Source organism: Scyliorhinus torazame, chromosome 18 (genome assembly GCF_047496885.1).
Source record: "Scyliorhinus torazame isolate Kashiwa2021f chromosome 18, sScyTor2.1, whole genome shotgun sequence".
Lineage (NCBI taxonomy): Eukaryota > Metazoa > Chordata > Chondrichthyes > Carcharhiniformes > Scyliorhinidae > Scyliorhinus > Scyliorhinus torazame.
The window spans coordinates 133,811,707-133,832,799 of NC_092724.1; the positions used below are offsets into that span (position 1 = coordinate 133,811,707).

The window sequence follows — 21,093 nt, forward strand, 5'->3', positions numbered from 1 at the left end:
TCTTTAGGTCCTTCCTAGCTAACTTGTAACTCTCGAGTGTCCTAACTGAACCTTCATGTCTCATCTTTACATAAGCCTCCTTCTTCCTCTTGACAAGTGTTCTGACTGCTTTAGTAAACCACGGTTCCCTTGCTCGACCACTTCCTCCCTGCCAGACAGGTACATACTTATCAAGGACAAACTGTTCCTTGAACAAGCTCCACATTTCCATTGTGCCCATCCCCTGCAGTTTTCCTCTCCATCCGATGCATCCTAAGTCTTGCCTCATCGCATCATAATTCCCTTTCCCTCAGATATAACTCTTGCCCTGTGGTATATACCTATCCCTTTCCATCACTAAAGTAAACGCAATGAAGGAAGAGGCTTATACATTAGCTTTCTAAGCATAGTGCGAAAAGGGTTCAAGTTAGTTCACATGATTCATATCTTTGGAAGTTGATATAGAGAACGTGTAAATCTTCCTTGTATTTCTTTACAGTTGGTTTTGCTAAGTTTCATGCAGTTAAATATAAACTTCATGTTGGGTGGCACGGTCACACAGTGGTTAGCACTGCTGCCTCACAGCTCCAGGGACCTGGGTTCAATTCTGACCTCAGGTGACTGTGTGTGGAGTTTGCTTTTTCTTCCCGTGCCTGCATGGGTTTCCTCCGGGTGCTCCAGTTTCCTCCCACAATCCAAAGATATGCAGGTTAGGTGGATTGGCCATGCTAAATTGCCTCTCCGTGTCCAAAAGGTTAGGTGGGGTTATGGGGATTATTGTGGAGGTGTGGGTTTAAAGTAGAATATTCTTTCCAAGGACTGTTTCAGACTCTATGGGCCGAATGGCCTCCTGCACTGTTAATTCTTTGGTAATATTAGCATTGAATCTGGACACTGATGAACTTGTTTCTTAAGGGACAAATTTACGAGGCAGTACTGCGGTCAAGAATCCTCATTAACTGGCAGTGCACCTAGAAAATTCAGGCATGCATTGCTGGAATTTGTCCTCATTTTTTAATGGTTGAAAAGCTTTGGCAGTGTGCACTCAGATTTCTGTATAGTGTTGCCAGCAGGTGCATTTCTCTGCTAGCAGAACAGGTCCTTTAAAATTCCCACTCCTTATTATCATCACCATTATTCATACTGTTACTTGTGTCGAAATGAAAGGCGATAAGAGCAAAATGAACAATAATGAACCGAATAGCATTGTAATCTGAAATCTTAAACAAAACACACAAAAGTTATTTAATGGTCGGGTTGTGAAGCCAGCTTGTGCTGTCTATGTCATAGAAATGTAATGACAAGGTCTCCATCAACTATACCTGCAAGGCAGCTACATTTTGAATTTGATTGTTTTAATAAAGGCTTATGGTCTTGATATCACAGTTACGATGTCAAGCATTTTGACTTCATTTTAAGGCCAGTTTGGGCACAGAAACGCAGAGCTCTTTACATCTGTTATTATGAAGTTTTGATATAATTAATTTACGCACTGAAACTCCTCCACGCAGAATTTTTTCCCCCTTCAGCCTTTATTTCTGTTCTCCTGTAATTTCCTCCATCTGGACAATTTGTTTGCCTTTGAAGGACAAACTCATTTCAAAAGATTTGAGTAAGCCTGCACCAAAAATGGATGATGTGGTATTTAAAAATGTTGAAACAAAATTCTATGCCAACACAAGTTCGATGGAAAGTTGCACCAGAATGAGTGTAAAACGGGCTGCCATTTGTTGCCTGTCCAATGAGAATAAGTCAAAATTAACTGCAGTATATTTCAATGAAGGCTTTCCATTTTCAGGAAGAGAAATGGAGAACACTCTGACTTGAATTGACTTTGCGATTACTCAGTTAAGCAGAACCAAAGCCCCCCAGGTCACTGCCGGTAGTTAAATAGTCACTGAAGGAAGTCACTTTGCACTAGGTTTCAGGTAGCCTTGCAATCCAATGCCATAACCAATAGATTGGATTGGATTTGTTTATTGTCATGTGTACCAAGGTACAGTGAAAAGTATTTTTCTGCGTGCAGCTCAAACAGATCATTTAGTACATGAAAAGAAAGGAAAATACATAATAGGGCAACACAAGGTACGCAATGTAAATATATAGACACGGGCATCGGGTGAAGCATACAGGAGTGTAGTATTAATCTGGTCAGTCCATAAGAGGGTCGTTTAGGAGTCTGGTTAACAGCGGGGAAGAAGCTGTTTTTGAGTCTGTTCATGCGTGTTCTCAGACTTTTGTATCTCCTGCCCGATGGAAGAAGTTGGAAGAGTGAGTAAGCTGGGTGGCAGGGGTCTTTGATTATGCTGCCCGCTTTCCCCAGGCAGCGGGAGGTGTGGATAGTCAATGGATGGGAGGGTGGGTTTGTGTGATGGACTGGGCGGTGTTCATGACTCTCTGAAGTTTCTTGCGGTCTTGGGCTGGGCAGTTGCTATACCAGGCTGTGATGTAGCCAGATAGGATGCTTTCTATGGTGCACCTGTAAAAGTTGGGAAGAGTCAGTGTGGACATGTCGAGTTTCCTGAGGAAGTATATGCGCTGTTGTGCTTTCTTGGTGGTAGCGCGACGTGGATGGACCAGGACAGATTTTTGGTGATGAGCACCCTTAGGAATTTTGGGCAAGTGTCAGGAAACCTGTCAGTAGTTTGTGCTAATTGCTTGCAGTTAGCCGTTGAAACTCCAGCAGTATCACTTGGTGGTTCCTAAGCCAAACTACACCTAAATTGACAGGGCTTAGTTAATTGGAGCAGTGTCAATCCATCACAGGTAAACAGTCTCCCAGTAGTGATTGTTGGGACAAGCAGATGGTTTTTGGTGAAAAAAAGTAATTAGAAAGGTGGATGCTAGCTTTTTATGTACGGAATTGCATTATCAATTGAAAGAATCTTTCTGAACTATAATGACACAAGAGGCTGATGGTAAACATAATTTAGACGTATTTACAACAGTCTGCATAACTCAGCCTCTCACTCCCAGTGTAATCCTAGCTGGGAGGACCTAGCTGATCAGGCCCTGATCTGCGCCTGTTTTTAACTTTCGCTCATTAGCTCCAGGTGATAGGCTTCCCCCCCCCCCCCCCCCCAGCTGGGGAGCTCATACTCCACTAGTCCAACGGTGAGACCAATGAAGTATTTCCTGTGGCCCTCGTGGGGGTTATGAAATTAACCTATTAAAATATATTTTGGGTAAATGTTTCCATCCAATTGAGTGAAATGAGCACTTGAAATGGAACGTTCTCATTTTGGGCACCTTATGTTAATATCAAGTATTCTTGGATCAGTTATAAAAACAAAGAACAAAGAAATGTACAGCACAGGAACAGGCCCTTCGGCCCTCCAAGCCCGTGCCGACCATACTGCCCGACTAAACTACAATCTTCTACACTTCCTGGGTCCGTATCCTTCTATTCCCATCCTATTCATATATTTGTCAAGATGCCCCTTAAATGTCCCTATCGTCCCTGCCTCCACTACCTCCTCCGGTAGTGAGTTCCAGGCACCCACTACCCTCTGCGTAAAAAACTTGCCTCGTACATCTACTCTAAACTTTGCCCCTCTCACCTTAAACCTATGCCCCCTAGTAATTGACCCCTCTACCCTGGGGAAAAGCCTCTGACTATCCACTCTGTCTATGCCCCTCATAATTTTGTATACCTCTATCAGGTCGCCCCTCAACCTCCTTCGTTCCAGTGAGAACAAACCGAGTTTATTCAATCGCTCCTCATAGCTTATGCCCTCCATACCAGGCAACATTCTGGTAAATCTCTTCTGCACCCTCTCTAAAGCCTCCACATCCTTCTGGTAGTGTGGCGACCAGAATTGAACACTATACTCCAAGTTATGGCTGGTAAGATTTAGGTTAAAGCCCCCTTAAAGACTCCAAAGTACCGTATTTGGTGCTTTCCATTTCACTAAGCATTTTGTGGTTTATGACTTGAGATTTCCAGTTACAGCATTTTTGTGCTGTGGATGCATGGCTACCAGGTATCGGGATGAGCTTTTAAAAACCCATTTCACATAAATCATTTAGCTAGTTGACAGACAGCAGAATGTCAATCCATCAGACATTATCCTGGAGGCAAAAAAATAGCAAGCTTAATTAGAACATAGAACAATACAGCGCAGTACAGGCCCTTCGGCCCACGATGTTGCACCGAAACAAAAGCCATCTAACCTACACTATGCCATTATCATCCATATGTTTATCCAATAAACTTTTAAATGCCCTCAATGTTGGCGAGTTCACTACTGTAGCAGGTAGGGCATTCCACGGCCTCACTACTCTTTGCGTAAAGAACCTACCTGACCTCTGTCCTATATCTATTACCCCTCAGTTTAAAGTTATGTCCCCTCGTGCCAGCCATATCCATCCGCGGGAGAAGGCTCTCACTGTCCACCCTATCCAACCCCCTGATCATTTTGTATGCCTCTATTAAGTCTCCTCTTAACCTTCTTCTCTCCAACGAAAACAACCTCAAGTCCATCAGCCTTTCCTCATAAGATTTTCCCTCCATACCAGGCAACATCCTGGTAAATCTCCTCTGCACCCGCTCCAAAGCCTCCACGTCCTTCCTATAATGCGGTGACCAGAACTGTACGCAATACTCCAAATGCGGCCGTACCAGAGTTCTGTACAGCTGCAACATGACCTCCCGACTCCGGAACTCAATCCCTCTACCAATAAAGGCCAACACTCCATAGGCCTTCTTCATAACCCTATCAACCTGGGTGGCAACTTTCAGGGATCTATGTACATGGACACCTAGATCCCTCTGCTCATCCACACTTCCAAGAATTTTACCATTAGCCAAATATTCCGCATTCCTGTTATTCCTTCCAAAGTGAATCACCTCACACTTCTCTACATTAAACTCCATTTGCCACCTCTCAGCCCAGCTCTGCAGCTTATCTATATCCCTCTGTAACCTGCTACATCCTTCCACACTATCGACAACACCACCGACTTTAGTATCGTCTGCAAATTTACTCACCCACCCTTCTGCGCCTTCCTCTAGGTCATTGATAAAAATGACAAACAGCAACGGCCCCAGAACAGATCCTTGTGGTACTCCACTTGTGACTGTACTCCATTCTGAACATTTCCCTGAACAATTAATAATGGGAACTATTCCCAGTCATTGTTCTCTCCAAGCTACATGGTGAAACAGCAACCCAAATTCTTTAGCCCGGGCTGTGCATGAGTTGGCTTCTTGACTTTGGGTGTTTCAGAATTAAGAAACCTTCATTGGCAATAAATATCGTGGTAGTGACCATTTAACTAGCTTTACATTGCTGCACAAGAACTTTATCATAGTGTTTAAATCTGTGTCTAACCACACTTAGTCTAAAGTCAAAATACATTTAAAGAACCCTTTTTCACCTGAAGTTTACAGTAAAGGACTTCGGGAGCAAAAGGTGGAAAATTGATCAGACTTTAATTCCTTGATTGCATGGGCTTGGTGAGTCATAATTACTATGGCACAGAAGAGACCATTCACCCCATCAACTCTAAGCCTGCTCTTTGGAGAGCAATCCAATCTGTCTTATTTTCCCCACTCTTATCACGATAACCCTGCAAGTTGATTTCCTCCAATTACCCATCCAATTTCCTTTTGAAATTATTCATTGTCTCCACTTCACCATCTTCTTAGGCAGCGAGTTCTAGATCATTACGTAAATTTGAGATTGCTCTTCCTCGCTGGCCCAAATAATTGGCGAGATCAAATAGATGAAGGGTAGCAGCCAGTTTTGAGAGTCATTCACTTTTTAAAAGGAAAAGGGCGTCATAGAAGATGTCACATGAAAGAACAAATAGAAAGAGAACAATTTTTGCTCCCCAAATGGAGAGAGAACTGAATATTCAGAAACATTAAGGATAGCCTTAATGTTCAACTCTCAACAGTTAAATAGACTAATAGATCAGTATACCGCTACCTGCAATTTTATTGGTGCCAAGTAGTGTCCCTCAGGTATGGTATTGTATTGGGATATCATGAAATATTAATTATTTTTCATCATTAAAAATCCATTGGCATTTATACTGCAGGGTAGAGCTTAAGACTTGGTTTCTGTTTCCTATGACTCTGCATGAAATTCATCAATTTCAAAGTTTGAGAATAAATGGGGTTTAGTTGTGATGTCTCCCAAAATCAGGCTAGCCTGCTCGCATTAATATAGAAATGGTAGTACAAGTATCGACAGGTAGACTGTGCATACATTATAATTTGTTTTACAAGAATGTTTCACCTGAGGCAGCAGTAAGCACAATAAGCTTGCAGACTGAGTTTCAGAACAAATCAAAATTCAGACAATAGTAATTTGCAAACAGGCTATTTTTGAGAATACTGTTGGACATTACTGAGCAGTTTCTGTTTGTGAAATGCAGCGATTATTGAGTTGAATTGAAGTCTGACGTGGGCTGAATTTCAATTTGTTGCAAATTTTGTGTAAAGAGGAATAATTTGGGAGAAATAACAATTTTGCTAAAATGAAGCATTAACTTCTCATTGGAAAGCTATTACAGCCCTGATTCTGTTTTTCCCCATTGTCTGACTCATTCATTTCAAAAAAGTTCATAATCACAATATAGAGAACTTTTTAACTCTGCAACCAGAAATGTAATTTTAGAATATTCTCCTGCAGTCTTGGTGCCAAGAGAGGAATTCCTTTGAGGTTTCAGTTGAGTTTCTTAAATTTTATTTGTAGTTCACGTTGTGTCAGCAGTTTTGATTGATGCAATCTTAAATAGCAGCTCGCTTTGGGTTCTTCCAATGGACTAATTGTGATCAAGCCGGACTGACTGATTTTAGTTCCTGGTTTTAAGATTCTTACTGAATGTCACACATTCCTTTGCTTAGACCATAAGACGTAGGAACAGAATTAGGCCATTCGGCCCATCGCACCTGCTCAGCCATTCACTTCTCCCCATAAACGCCTGATCTCCTTGTTAATCAAGAACCTATCTATCTTTGTTTTAAAGACACTCAGTGATTTGGCCTCCACAGTCTTCTGCAGCAAAGAGTTCCACAGATTCACCATCCTCTAGCTGAAGAAATTCCTCCTCATCCCTGTTTTAAAGGATCGCCCCTTCAGTCTGAGGCTGTGCCCTCTGGTTTTAGTTTCTCCTGCTAATGGAAACATCCTCTCCACGTCCACTCTATATAGACCTCTCAATATTCTGTAAGTTTCAATAAGATTCCCCCTCATCCTTCTGAACTCCATCGAGTACAGACCCAGAGTCCTCACCCACTCCTCATATGACAAGTCCTTCATTCCAGGGATCATTCTTGTGAACATACTCATACTTTTTTAAAAATAAATTTAGAGTACCCAATTCATTTTTTCCAATTTAAGGGCAATTTAGCGTGTTCAATCCACCTACCTTGCACATCTTTGGGTTGTGGGGGCAAAACACACGCAAACACAGGGAGAATGTGCAAACTCCACACGGATAGTGACCCAAGCCGGGATCGAACTTAGGACCTCGGTGCCGTGGGACTGCAGTGCTACCACTGTGCTACCGTGCTGCCCGTCATACTTACCAGAAGTAGTTTGGTGCTCTGAAGCAGAATTAAAAGGAAGCTACTGACTCTTCAACAATCAGATCTATTTGTTTCTTCAGTTCCTTTAATATTGGAAGATTAATGCTACTTTGTTGCAGCACAAACAAATAAAATAAGATTTAAGAGTCCAAGATCTTTCCATTACCAGCCAGGTACTGACCACAGCCAAAAACAACAGATTTGGCAAAACCAACCAGCAATCCCTATAATAAAGATGAGAAATACATGCTGTGACGGATTCAGGTTTTAAATCCATTGTTAATATTTATCTAAAATAAGCAAGGGAGATGAGAGCAAAAGAGAAGAGTTGAACAATTGCCATATTGTACACCGAGATTGCACTGGGATTTAACAGGTATCAAAGACAAAATCTCTTTCCTACAGTATTCATTTTGTTTTCCCTATATTGTATGATCTTATCTGTCTATATTACTTTTGAAAAGTGGAAGTTCCGTTCCCACACCGATATTTTGCCTCCATGAAAGAATTTTATCCCAAAACCCCTCAAATACAGGTTTTGTTGCACTGATCGAAAATCAACCTATATTCATATATATGATTACAACAAAGTGTCAGCAGAAGAGGTCACACTTTTTACATGCCAATTCTTCACACACAACCCCCCGAATTAATGGGGGACACATGCACTGTTTTGGCAGGGTAAGTAAATCATCAAGAACTCCCAAAGTATGCCTGGAGATTCTCTTCTGGACTAGCGCACCTTCTATAAATGTTGCAGTTCAGTGGCATCAAACAAGTCATAAACCCATGCAAAGCTTATTACAAACATCACTCCTATTATATACTCTGACGATGATCATCTTTTACCTTTTTATTATAGTCTACACCATTCTGCCTCTACAGTGCTGTGACTGTATTCCTAAATACATTCAGAGGGTGAGGCGAATGAAAATTTAGAGAGAAATGAACTTCTAATTAGCCTCAAATTTTATAATTCATGCTACTTACATTAATGAGTTTCGTACCAGCATGGTCAAAATGTTAAATATGATAAGGGTTGAATGCCCTTCAAAAACTATGGTCACAGAGCCTCTGAAAGAAATCCTTTAGGCGGGGATTTAGAGGATTCTTTCCTATTAATCCCTTAAACTCCATATCTCTTCTGCTCAGATGTACAAATTACATTGTCACAGATCAAAGTTTATATTTCTAGCACTGTGATTTCAGATTATACATTTTTCAAAATTACATTTTATTATCGAGGCTTTGGTGCCAGACCCCCCCGCCCACACACTTAAGTTCCAAATTTGGCTGTTTGGGGAAAGAGCTTAACAATAAGATTAGTGTGCAAAAATGTATTTAGGGTTTTGTAGTATTCACAGTGCTGTTGAGTTACCAAGCTAAGAAAGCAAATCACAATGTTAGCAAATTAACTTGTATTTGCAGAGCTTTGAGTTTAATAAATTTAGAAACAGAAATCTTGATTGGTAGTAGAAAAGGGTCCATAACATTAATTTCTTACCTAGATAGTTGAATATATATGCTGCAGCAAATAATACATTTGCATTGTATTTGCTTTATGTATGCTTTCTGAATCTTACCGCCCATATTCTTCCTGTCTGATACGTTCCACAGGGGACTAAGTGCATCTTCAACCTATGTCGGGGATGCTGCAAGAAGAAAGCCTTCAAAGAGCTAGCTGACTGTGCAGGTCAGTAAAAGCTGAACACTCTGTATAAAATTTGGCCTGATAGTATGAGCTATAAATGCTGGAAACACTCTGCAGAATAGGCAGCATCTGTGGAGAGGGGAAAGCAGAGTTAACATTTCGGGTCCAGCAACTGAGCCTCTGTGTATGCTTCCACAAGACTGGTCTAGCTAAGGAGTGAAGGTCTATTCACCATGTCCAGAGATGTACAGGGTATGGATTGGCCATGATCAATGCACGGGGTTAGGGCGGGGGATGTGGGCCTAGCTAGAGTGCTCTTTCGGAGGCTCGGTGCAGACTCGATGAGCCGAATGGTCTCCTTCTGCATTGTAGGGGTTCTATGTTCGTTCAGCCTTTTGGGACTTGGTTGGTTGGCGGTTCTTTATTTAAAGATGTTTAGATATTTGATGGAGTCCGTTTCGATTCACTAAAACTGGATTAATGAGTCAGTCAGTAAGCAGATGAAATTGGAGTCAGTAGATTTTCCATTCCAGTAACAATGAACCTCTAATGTTATTTTGAACGCAGCCTACTCCTCCGCAACAGTTGATCTTTTGTCCATGCAAGTTGAGATCCTAATGACACAGTTCGGTCCTTGATATTAAGGTGGAACATGAGGCCCCAGATGCTCTATTCATGTATCCTGGTGATTTGTGGCCTAAGCAATGACGTATTAAGCCTGCTCAGCCCCATCAAATATTTGCACTTGTATTTTTCTGTTACTTGAGGGACAGTCCTCTCATTTCCTTTAACTCCCCCTTAAAATCACTTCCTTAATCAAACTTTTGAGTTGGCTCTTTGTCCCCTTCTGTCTGATTATACCATCGTAAGGTGCCTTGGGGTGTTTTACCATTTTAATGACATTATATAAATGTAAGTCGTTGGTTATGTTGCAAATTAATGGGCCCAGAATTGTGCGTAGATAAGAAATTGATTATATTATGACTGAAGTTGATGGATTAGTCTTTTATGAATTGGTGTCTTTTCTGTTCTTGGTAGGGCATGGATTACTCTTCAAAACCAAACACGAAAAGAGATTGAAGTGGAAATTAATGGAAGAGGGAATACTGGAGAATGGGGACAGAATTCATGAACATTTGGATCCCTGAAGAAATTATCTTTCCCAGTGAATTGAAAAGGAATCTGGTCTGTCACACACACATTTGCTCATACACACACTCAAATATATGTATTTACGCAAAGGGCTCAAGGTTGGCATTTCTTTGATCAAGTGTTAATTACTTTTGAATTTTGCTAAGAAATATTTCTATCAATTAGCAACATTTTGCTGGTTGTGATTACAGCCCAGTATTTCCATGCCCCAATAAGCTAAATTAGACACCCTGGTCGCCACTCTTGATTTTAATTCTTGGCTAATATTATAGCAGAATGCATGACATTTGAAATCACCAACAAAAGTACACTCCTCATGACAATTTTAAGTGTCTGCTTTTATATGAATACAGGAAGTCCACAGCCTGCATAATATTTGGAGAACCAAAGTACAAAAGAAAGATAGAGGGAAACCGTAATTACAGTTGGAAATGGCTTTTATCTGATAGAAATTTCCCCTCGGTCGCTGTTCCTAATAGATTTCACTTGATCACCTTAGGGCATGATTCGCCCAAAAAGGAACAAAGTCCCCTAGTGAGCGCGTTTAGCCACATGTTTCCGGCACTTGCAGGGGCCTGAATGGGGAGCACGCAGCCGAGGCCGCACATAGCCTCGTTTCATACAGTAGGGAGCTCCGCTCGCCGGAACGCCCCATTGTAGTGAGAGATTGGGACACCATTTATAAATGGCAACCCAATCTCCGAGGCCATCTCCGAGGCCACAGAAACAATCGCCGCCCCAGCCCGAACGCACTATCCAATACCCACACGGGGCAACCTCTGCCTGATCACACACGAGCAAATAAATGCCAGTTTGGCACCTTGGCAATGACTGTGCCTAATGGGCATGCAACTGGGAGCCTCCAATACCATGGGAGACCCATACGGGTGCCATTCTGTCTGGTCCCCGTTTGTGGGGACCAGTACCAAACGGCGCACGCTTGAGGTCTCTGAGGCAAAGGGGTTGAATCCCAAAGCCTCGGGTACCTTGGGAATCTGCACATTAGAGCAAGGCTTACTGCCTCACTCTAATATGCAGATTTGCCAAAACGTTATCCTGCCTGTTGTGGGTGGGATTCGCATCGCAACATCTCGTGAGATCTCATTGAATCTTGCAAGGCATTGCGAGCCAGATAGATCCTGGGAGTGGGGTCTCCTGGCTTTCAACAGCCACGCTACCCCCCAGCGAGCTGCTTTTTGAGCACAGCGCGGCCATTGGACCGCGCCCGTAGTCTTTTGTGGACATTTGCAACAACCGAGAAAGAGGTTTTTGGCGTGTTATGTTTTATTTGTGATAATGTACAAAAATCCCCACACTTTGCAAAGCAAAATAGACCCATTGGCATTTTTAAGAAAGTAGAATATTATATCACATTAATTTTGGACTTGTTGCTGCAATCCTCCAATGGGTTCATCAGTACCAACTGACTTGCACCCACACTTCTTTTGGAAATTGTGTTAATCTTTACTGCAGTGAGTGCATGAGCTTGTGACCTACTGACCCAAGAAAAAAGATACGAGGCGCCTGATCAAACTGATCGCCTGGAGTGTATATTTAAATATGCTCTGCTCTTCACCTTTGCATGTTGAAATAATGATACAGGGATGGTTTTGTGCATTGCCACAGTGGCAATAACTGAAGGATTATTTCACAACTGCCTGCAACTTTGTACAGGTGATTTTAAAAGACCAAATTCTTGCCCTTGAACTTTGTTGTTTCTTTGAGCAGCAAAGAAATGCAAATGTCATCGGAAATAAGTACACAGCATTAAATTGTTCTGACTTCATTTGCTGTTACAGTAATTGGAGTAATCTGTAAAAGCATGTAATTGTTTAAAAGTAAAACTTAACGCAGTTTCATAGGTGACAGCTGAGTGGATCCCGAAGGTATTTGACGCATCAGTTTGCCTTTTAAGAATATCTCATTGCTATATTCTGATTTTTATTTTAATTACATGAAATTTGGTTCGCAAGTGAATGCTGGTTATAGGATAAAATTGAGGCAAAAGTTCCATGTGCTGAAAATGACTTCCGTTTAACTGATATTTAATGCATGCAGGTCAAAAGTTCTTGTTAGCTGAGCTCATTTTTATCCAGTTGCCTCTTGAAGTTCAAAGTACAGCATTGATGTGAGGGAAAGATAAAGCAATCATGTAGTTTCATTGCATCGGTACTATTATAGGTACTCTGATCGCCAGCCATAATTCACCAGGGTCTGCAGATGGTTTATTCTTTGCCATTAAAATAATAACTAGCGGTGTAGAAATACACTAATTTTCTATACACAAACAATGTTCCCACAAATTCTTAGAGGGAGAAATTGGTCAACGGCCACCAGGCAAAGCGGGTCGATTGCAAATTAGAAAAAAAAATCAAGGGATGTGTAAACCGAGCCACCGATTTGCTTCCATCCATTTTGAAATGCTGCTCTTGACCCCATCTCTCCCTTTCCCCCCCCCCTTAAAATTACGCATTAGGTCTTAACTATTTCTTACCCTTTGAGACTGGACAAATACATTGAGCACTAAGACTTTGAGGAAGATTGACGGGTTTTAATAAAATTTTTATAACATAGGCATTGGATGACAGCTGACATAAGGAAAGTTAAAACTGGTGTGCTGAATTATGGCATTTCTAAAGCCAGATTTTAAACTATTTTTTGTGCAAGGCTTAAGGAAACATTGTCAGAATAGCAACGGTTAATGGCAAATTTATAATTTTGGTGACTTAATATTTTCCTTGGAAATATTTAATAAAGCTTCAATTTTGTGTATAATTATTCCTTTCACTTGAATTTTTATTTTTGCTCAATCTTGGTGAAAATTATACCTGTTTGATAAGGAGCTTTTTACATAACGTCTTTTGTCAATCCAGGGTGAGGAGGGCTGGAGGCGGTTGCAGGACGACAGAATCATGGCACCATCAAAGATTTAAATACAAGGATGAAGTACAAAGAATGTACAGTGCAGAAATAGGACATTTCTGTGGTAATCTTCCACTCAATCGTTCCCCCCCCCCCCCCCATTCTTCTTAAATTCAGAATAACCTCCTATTCCTTGCTTCCTTGTATGCTTAACTAGCCTCCCCATAAATGCATCCGTTTCGTTCACCTCAACTATTCCCTGTGGTACCAGTATTCTCAAATAAACTGTCTTTTGATGTCCCTATTTGATTTTGTGGTGACAATCTTATATTGATAGCCTCTAGCTTGGTTCTTTCCCACTGATGGAAACTGCCTTATCAAAATGTTTCATGGCATTAATAACCTCATTCCTTCAGTCTTCTATGAGAAAAGACACCTAAACTGTTCATCTTTTCTGATGGGTATAAAAGCACAGTCTGGTCTCATCCTTGTAAATCATCAGGCGTCCAGCACCTCCATGTCGCATTTAACAACATGGTGATCAGAACTGTACAGTAGTCCTCAAGTGTGGTATAACTAAGGTTACATACAGGTTTAACATAATTTCTCTACTTCTTTCCCTGTACAAATGAATCCAAGTGCTTGCTTTGCTTTTAATATAGCCATGTTAACCTTGTTTATATGTGGGGGGGGGAAACTTGAATTTATATAATGGTTTTCACAATCAAGGAATGTCCTTTAACGCAGCCAGTGAAATATTTCTGAAATGTAGCCACTGTTGTTTGGAGGAAGCCTGGCAGTGAATTGGCACTCAGCAAACACCCACAAGCAGCAATGTGATAATAACCAGATCATCTGTCTTCATAATGTTGGTTGAGGGATAAATATTTGCCAGAACACCAGGGATTGCACCACTGCTCTTTGAAACAATGCCATGGATATTTTGCATCCGCTCGAGAAGGCAGAAAGGGCCTGGGTTTAATGTCTCATCTAAAAGACGGAACCTCTGTCATTGCAGCAATTCCTTCCGTATTGCTCTGGAGTCTCAGCCTAGAATTTTCTGCTGAATCCCTGGAGGGAGGCTTGTGAACCCCAAACTCTCTAACCCAGAGGCTGATGCCTGAGCTGTATTCTCAGACCACTTTACTCCTCTACCCCATTTAGATTCTTATTTTCCAAATAACATACAAGCCCCTTATTTTTCTTGCTAGAATGCAATGCTTGCTCCTTCCCTATGTTGAAATTATTTTTTCAATTGCATACCCATTCTGCAACATTATTAATATCTTGTAAATTGTTGGAGTGTTGCTTGTTATTGGTTAGGGAACCCCACCCCCCCAATACACACACTTGGGGATTATGCCTGGGATTTTCTGGATTTTCCCCTGGGGCAGATGCAGCAGCCATCCAAATGCCCGTTGCCTTCAGTGGGACCGGAACATCCCATTGGTGGGTGGGGCTGGGAAATCTAAGCCTGTGTTTCTAATTTCAAATTTAAACCATTATGAAAAATTATAAGCAACAGCAGTCCCAGCACTGATCCCCATGGGACCGCATTTCCCATTTTCTTCTACTCTGAATAGATACCCTACCACTACGCTCTGCTTTCTGTCTTGCAGCCAGCGAGCAATCCATTTTGTTTGTTATCCCTTGACTCTGCATGCTCTGATTTAATTCAGTAGTCTTGTGTGTTACCTAACCAATGGTCTGTTGGAAATCCAGATATATTACATCTTCTACAATACCCTTATCTAATCTTGCTGATCTCTCTTAAAATGGTTTACTGAGCTTTGTCCAACAATGACTATTCCTTTTGAAATCTAGGTAGACTGGCTTTGAGAGACTTTTCTATTTTTCCTTTGGTAGACATTCCATTATTTTTCCCACTTCCAATGTTAAACCTGGACATGTTCTATCTACCTTCTTAAATATAGCTCTAATGAAACTATTTGCCAATCCTCTGAAAATATGAGTAATAGTGCCTCATCTCTCCCCTAAATTACTTTAAACGGTGCAGAGATTTTTTTTATGCTTGGAGAATTATAAATTTGGTTCTCTGTCCTCCAATGTTGGTGAGTGAGAATGTGGGTATCATACAGAGAATGGACTGAAGTTTAATGGGGCAAAAGGTGAATGGTCAGTCAAGAACTTTGGAATAGTGAAGTGCCAAATCACGGATGGTGATTCAAATAGTGAAAATAGGAAGGAGCTGAGAGTTGCGTGATTGAGAGGACATGGGTTCAGAAGTTCAGCTTACAGGCAAACCGGATGACTAGGTTGCTTTGCTAAGCTGAGCTAAGTTGGGGGGTATGGAATTGGTGGCAAGGTAATGGAATTTGTGGCGCACTTGCGAAAGGTGGCTTCGGCTTCCTCAACACTTAATAGCAGGTGATTGTGGCACATCAATGACTGATTTTCTGACAAGCAACCTGACAATACAGAGGCAATGAATGGGCCATGAGGAGTGGTCATAAAGTAAAATTAAATGTCATCAGTGTGTATGTAGAAACTGACCTCGTGATACTCCGGGATGGGGACAAGAGGGGGTTATCTTGTCAAGGATTGAATCATTTCTTGAGATACTCTGACTACAATCAGATAAAGGTGTTATCAAATGAGGACAGTCCATCTAAGCAGGACAATAGATTGGGGATCTGATCGACTGAGGAAGGGTTCCAAGATCAAAATAATAATAATCACTTATTGTCACAAGTAGGCTTCAATGAAGTTACTGTGAAAATCCCCTAGTCGCCACATTCCAGCACTTGTTCAGGGAGGCCGGTACGGGAATTGAACCCTCGCTGCTGCCTTGTTCTGCATTACAAGCCACCTGTTTAACCCAGTGTGCTAAACCAGCCCCTTCAAAAAAAGCTGCAGACATTGATATTTGTGACTGTTTTGCAGTGCATTGAGTTTGGAAACCTGATTGCAGACATTGTGGAAAGATTAGCCATGGATTTGGAATACAAATGTAACAACATTGGAGCGGAAAGGGAGAGTGGAAATGTGATCATTTACAGGGTGAAGTGTAGGCTTTTTGAGAGGGGGTGGTTATAACCTTAGTTTTGAACATGAGGAAAGGAAACCATTTAAAATGTCAGCTGGCAGAAGGACCATAAAAGGTTCTGTGGTTAGCAGATGAATGGAATGAGCTCAAGGAAACAAGAAATGGGTCTCTTGATAATAATGAACAAAGAGAGTAGGTAAAGGGAGATGTGAGGGAATCTATAGAGATTCAAGGTGAGGGCAGAGGGGGTAGGGGAGGTTTGTCATGCTGGGCTGGGCAAATGGGGGAAGCAGCAGTGCAGGTTGCACATTATTTTAACCTTAGTGACAAAGAAATGCATAAGCTCATCACACTTCTTAATGGAGGTCACAGAGTGGAAGGGTAGATGTGCCTAGATATGGTTTTGCTGTACATAAGAACATAAGAACTAGGAACAGGAGTAGGCCATCTGGCCCCTCGAGCCTGCTCCGCCATTTAATAAGATCATTGCTGATCTTTGTGGACTCAGCTCCACTCTCCGGCCCGTACACCATATCCCTGAATCCCTTTATTCTTTAGAAAGTTCTTGAAGAAGGGAATTGACAAATTCTGAAAGAAGAGAGCATTGGGGGGGCGGTATTAGTTAGCTTCAGGTAGCAAGACATCATGGATGATCATATTTCCCATCGAACTTTCCCGATTATCTTCAGCTTGAGGAAACCTTTTTCCTGAAAATTGACAGCAGAGTTTTTATTTATGCTGGTGCTCGGGAAGGGTTCAGCACAGAGCTGCACCAGTTAATGAATGGCATGTGTACAATAGGCCTAATTGTTTTCACTCTCCCTTTCCTTATGTTTGTACATGTTTAAACTATTATACTCATTGCAAGAAATACCATATGTAATTTTGGCACATTACGTACATTACAGGGCCATTAACACAAATTAGAAGATGAAGAGAAAAATTATCAAGTGCCTGTGGAGAAAATAAGATTGATAACTGGACATGATCCAGGTCAATAAAATACTGAAAGACATGAGTAGTTGGGAGAAATTGAGCAAGTTATTTCAATGCTGGTAAGCCTGGAGGCCACAACTACAAGAAGAATAAGGTAGAAATAAAATAATAACAGTTCCACCCGCCTCCCTTTTTTAAGAAAGTCGATGTGATTCACAGTATAGAAGTAAGATATTGGCAATTTATTGTAGTTCAAAAAGTACAGTTGTCTTTTCAAAGCCAGCATGTACTATGAATTGATGCTCTTAATGTGGTAGAACAAAGAACAAAGAAAAGTACAGCACAGGAACAGGCCCTTTGGTCCTCCAAGCCTGTGCTGACCATGCTGCCCGTCTAAACTAAAATCTTCTACACTTCCTGGGTCCATATCCCTCTCTTCCCATCCTATTCATGTATTTGTCAAGATGCCCCTTCAATGTCACTATCGTCCCTGCTTTCACCACCTCCTCCGGCAGCAAGTTCCAGGCACCCAGTACTCTCTGGCCTCGCACATCTCTAAACCTTGCCCCTCGCACCTTAAACCTATGCCCCTAGTAATTGACCCCTCTACCCTGGGAAAAAGCCTCTGACTATCCACTCTGTCTATGCCCCTCAACCTCCGTCGTTCCAGTGAGAACAAACCGAGTTTATTCAACCGCTCCTCATAGCTAATGCCCTCCATATCGGGCAACATCCTGGTAAATCTCTTCTGCACCCTCTCTAAAGCCTCCACATCCTTCTGGTAGTGTGGCGACCAAAATTGAACACTACATTCCAAGTGTGGCCTAACTAAGGTTCTATACAGCTGCAACATGACTTGCCAATTCTTATACTCAATGCCCCGGCCAATGAAGGCAAGCATGCCATATGCCTTCTTGACTACCTTCTCCACCTCTGTTGCACCTTTCAGTGACCTGTGGACCAGTACAACTAGACCTCTCTAACTGTCAATACTCTTGAGGGTTCTACCATTCACTGTATATTCCCTACCTGCATTAGACCTACCAAAATGCATTACCTCACATTTGTCCGGATTAAACTCCATCTCTCTGCCCAAGTCTCCAAACTATCTAAATCCTGCTGTATCCTCTGACAGTCCTCATCGCTATCCACAATTCCACCAACCTTTGTGTCGTCTGCAAACTTACTAATCAGACCAGTTACATTTTCCTCAATCATTTATATATACTACGAACAGCAAAGGTCCCAGCACTGATCCCTGCGGAACACCACTAGTCACAGCCCTCTAATCAGAAAAGCACCCTTCCATTGCTACTCTCTACCTTCTATAACCTAGCCAGTTCTGTATCCATCTTTCCAGCTCACCCCTGATCCCGTGTGACTTCACCTTTTGTACCAGTCTGCCATGAGGGACCTTGTCAAAGGCCTTGCTGAAGTACATATAGACAACATCCGCTGCCCTACCTGCATCAATCATCTTTGTGACCTCTTCGAAAAACTCTATCAAGTTAATGAGACACGACCTCCTCTTCACAAAACCGTGATGCCTCTCGCTAATACGACCATTTGCTTCCAAATGGGAGTAGATCCTGTCTCGAAGAATTCTCTCCAGTAATTTCCCTACCACTGACGTAAGGCTCACCGGCCTGTAGTTCCCTGGATTATCCTTGCTACCCTTCTTAAACAAAGGAACAACATTGGCTATTCTCCAGTCTTCCGGGACATCACCTGAAGACAGTGAGGATCCAAAGATTTCTGTCAAGGCCTCAGCAATTTCCTCTCTAACCTCCTTCAGTATTCTGGGGTAGATTCCATCAGACCCTGGGGACTTGTCTACCTTAATATTTTTCAAGACGCCCAACACCTCGTCTTTTTGGATCTCAATGTGACCCAAGCTATCTACACACCCTTCTCCAGACTCAACATCCACCAATTCCTTCTTTGGTGAATACTGATGCAAAGTATTCATTTAGTACCTCGCCCATTTCCTCTGGCTCCACACATAGATTCCCTTGCCTGTCCTTCAGTGGGCCAACCCTTTCCCTGGCTACCATTTTATGTACATGTAAAAAGCCTTGGGATTTTCCTTAACCCTATTTGCCAATTAGCTTTCATGACCCCTTTTAGCCCTCCTGCCTCCTTGCTTAAGTTCCTTCCTACTTTCCTTATATTCCACACAGGCTTCGTCTGTTCCCAGCCTTCTAGCCCTGACAAATGCCTCCTTTTTCTTTTTGACGAGGCCGACAATATCTCTCGTTATCCAAGGTTACTGAATTGAGGTCACTGTTCCCGAAATGCTCCCCTACTGAAACTTCTTCCACCTGGCCAGGCTCATTCCCCAATAGCAAGTCCAGTACAGCCCCTTCCCCAGTTGGACTATCTACATATTGTTTTAAAAAGCCCTCCTGGATGCACCTAACAAACTCTGTCCAGTCCAAGCCCCTAGCACTAAGTGAGTCCCAGTCAATATTGGGGAAGTTGAAGTCTCTCATCACAACAACCCTGTTGCTTTTAATCCTTTCCAAAATCTGTCTACCTATCTGCTCCTCTATCTCCCGCTGGCTGTTGGGAGGTCTGTAGTAAACCCCCAACATTGACTGCACCCTTCTTATCCCTGATCTCTACCGATATAGCCTCGCTGCCCTCTGAGGTGTCCTCCCGTAGTACAGCTGTGATATTTTTCCTAACCAGTAGCGCAACTCCACCACCCCTTTTACATCCCTCTCTATCCTGCCTGAAACATCTAAATCCTGGAACGTTTAGCTGCCAATCCTGTCCTTCCCTCAACCAGGTCCCTGTAATGGCAACAACATCATAGTTCCAAGTACTAATCCAAGCTCCAAGTTCATCTGCCTTACCCGTTATACTTCTTGCATTAAAACATATGCACTTCAGGCCACCAGACCCACTGTTTTCAGCAACATCTCCCTGTCTGCTCTTCCTCAGAGCCATACTGGCCCTATTTCCTAGTTCTCCCTCAATGTTTTCACCTTCTGACCTATTGCTCTGGTACCCACCCCCCTGCCATACTAGTTTAAACCCTCCCGTGTGACACTAGAAAACCTCACGGCTTGGATATTCATGCCTCTCCAGTTTAGATGCAACCCGTCCTTATACAGGTCACACCTGCCCCGGAAGAGCTCCCAGTGGTCCAGAAAACCCTCCCTCCTACACCAGCTGTTTAGCCACATGTTTAGCTGCTCTATCTTCTTATTTCTAGCCTCACCTGGCATGTGGCACAGGGAGTAATCCCAAGATTACAACCCTAGAGGTCCTGTCTTTTAACTTTCTGCCTAGCTCCCTGAACTCCTGCTGCAGGACCTCATGCCCCTTCCTGCCTATGTCGTTAGTACCAATATGTACAACGACCTCTGCCTGTTTGCCCTCCCCCTTCAGGATGCCCGCTACCCGTTCTGAGACATCCTGGACCCTGGCACCAGGGAGGCAACACTCCATTCTCGAGTCTCTTTCAGGTCCATCTGTGCCTCTGACTATAGAGTCCCCTATGACTATTGCTCTTTTGCGCTTTGACCCTCCCTGCTGAACATCAGAGCCAGCCGTGGTGCCACTGCTCTGGCTTCTGCTGTTTTCCTCTGATAGGCTATTCCCCCCAACAGTATCCAAAGCGGTATACCTGTTCGAGAGCGGGACAACCACTGGATTCCTACACTGACTGCCTGCCCCTTCTGGTGGTCACCCATCTCTCTGCCTGCACCTTGGGTGTGACCACGTCTCTATAACTCCTATCTATGACGCTTTCCGCCACCTGTATGTTCCTAAGTGCATCCAATTGCTGCTCCAACCGAACCACATGGTCTGTGAGGAGCTGCCATTGGTTACACTTGCTGCAGATGTAGCCGACCGGAACACTGGAAGCGTCACAGATCTGCCACATCTCACAGTTGGAGCACTGCACCTCGCTGAGTGACATTTAAGCACTAATTAATTTATTCAAAATAAACACTT

At 42.5% G+C, this 21,093-nt stretch overlaps 1 protein-coding gene across 3 annotated transcripts in view; it reads left to right on the top strand.

Moving 5' to 3' along the window:
* The window catches only part of dus1l (dihydrouridine synthase 1-like (S. cerevisiae)), a 96,833-nt gene extending 83,733 nt beyond the window's left edge, over nucleotides 1–13,100 (top strand). For all 3 annotated transcript variants that reach the window (XM_072483412.1, XM_072483411.1, XM_072483410.1), the window contains exons 13-14: nucleotides 9,137–9,212; nucleotides 10,209–13,100. In XM_072483412.1, the coding sequence (XP_072339513.1) occupies nucleotides 9,137–9,212; nucleotides 10,209–10,318 (186 nt within the window). In that variant the 3' untranslated portion in view covers nucleotides 10,319–13,100. The remainder of the gene's footprint in view (nucleotides 1–9,136; nucleotides 9,213–10,208) is intronic.
* Nucleotides 13,101–21,093: the final 7,993 nt, after the last annotated feature.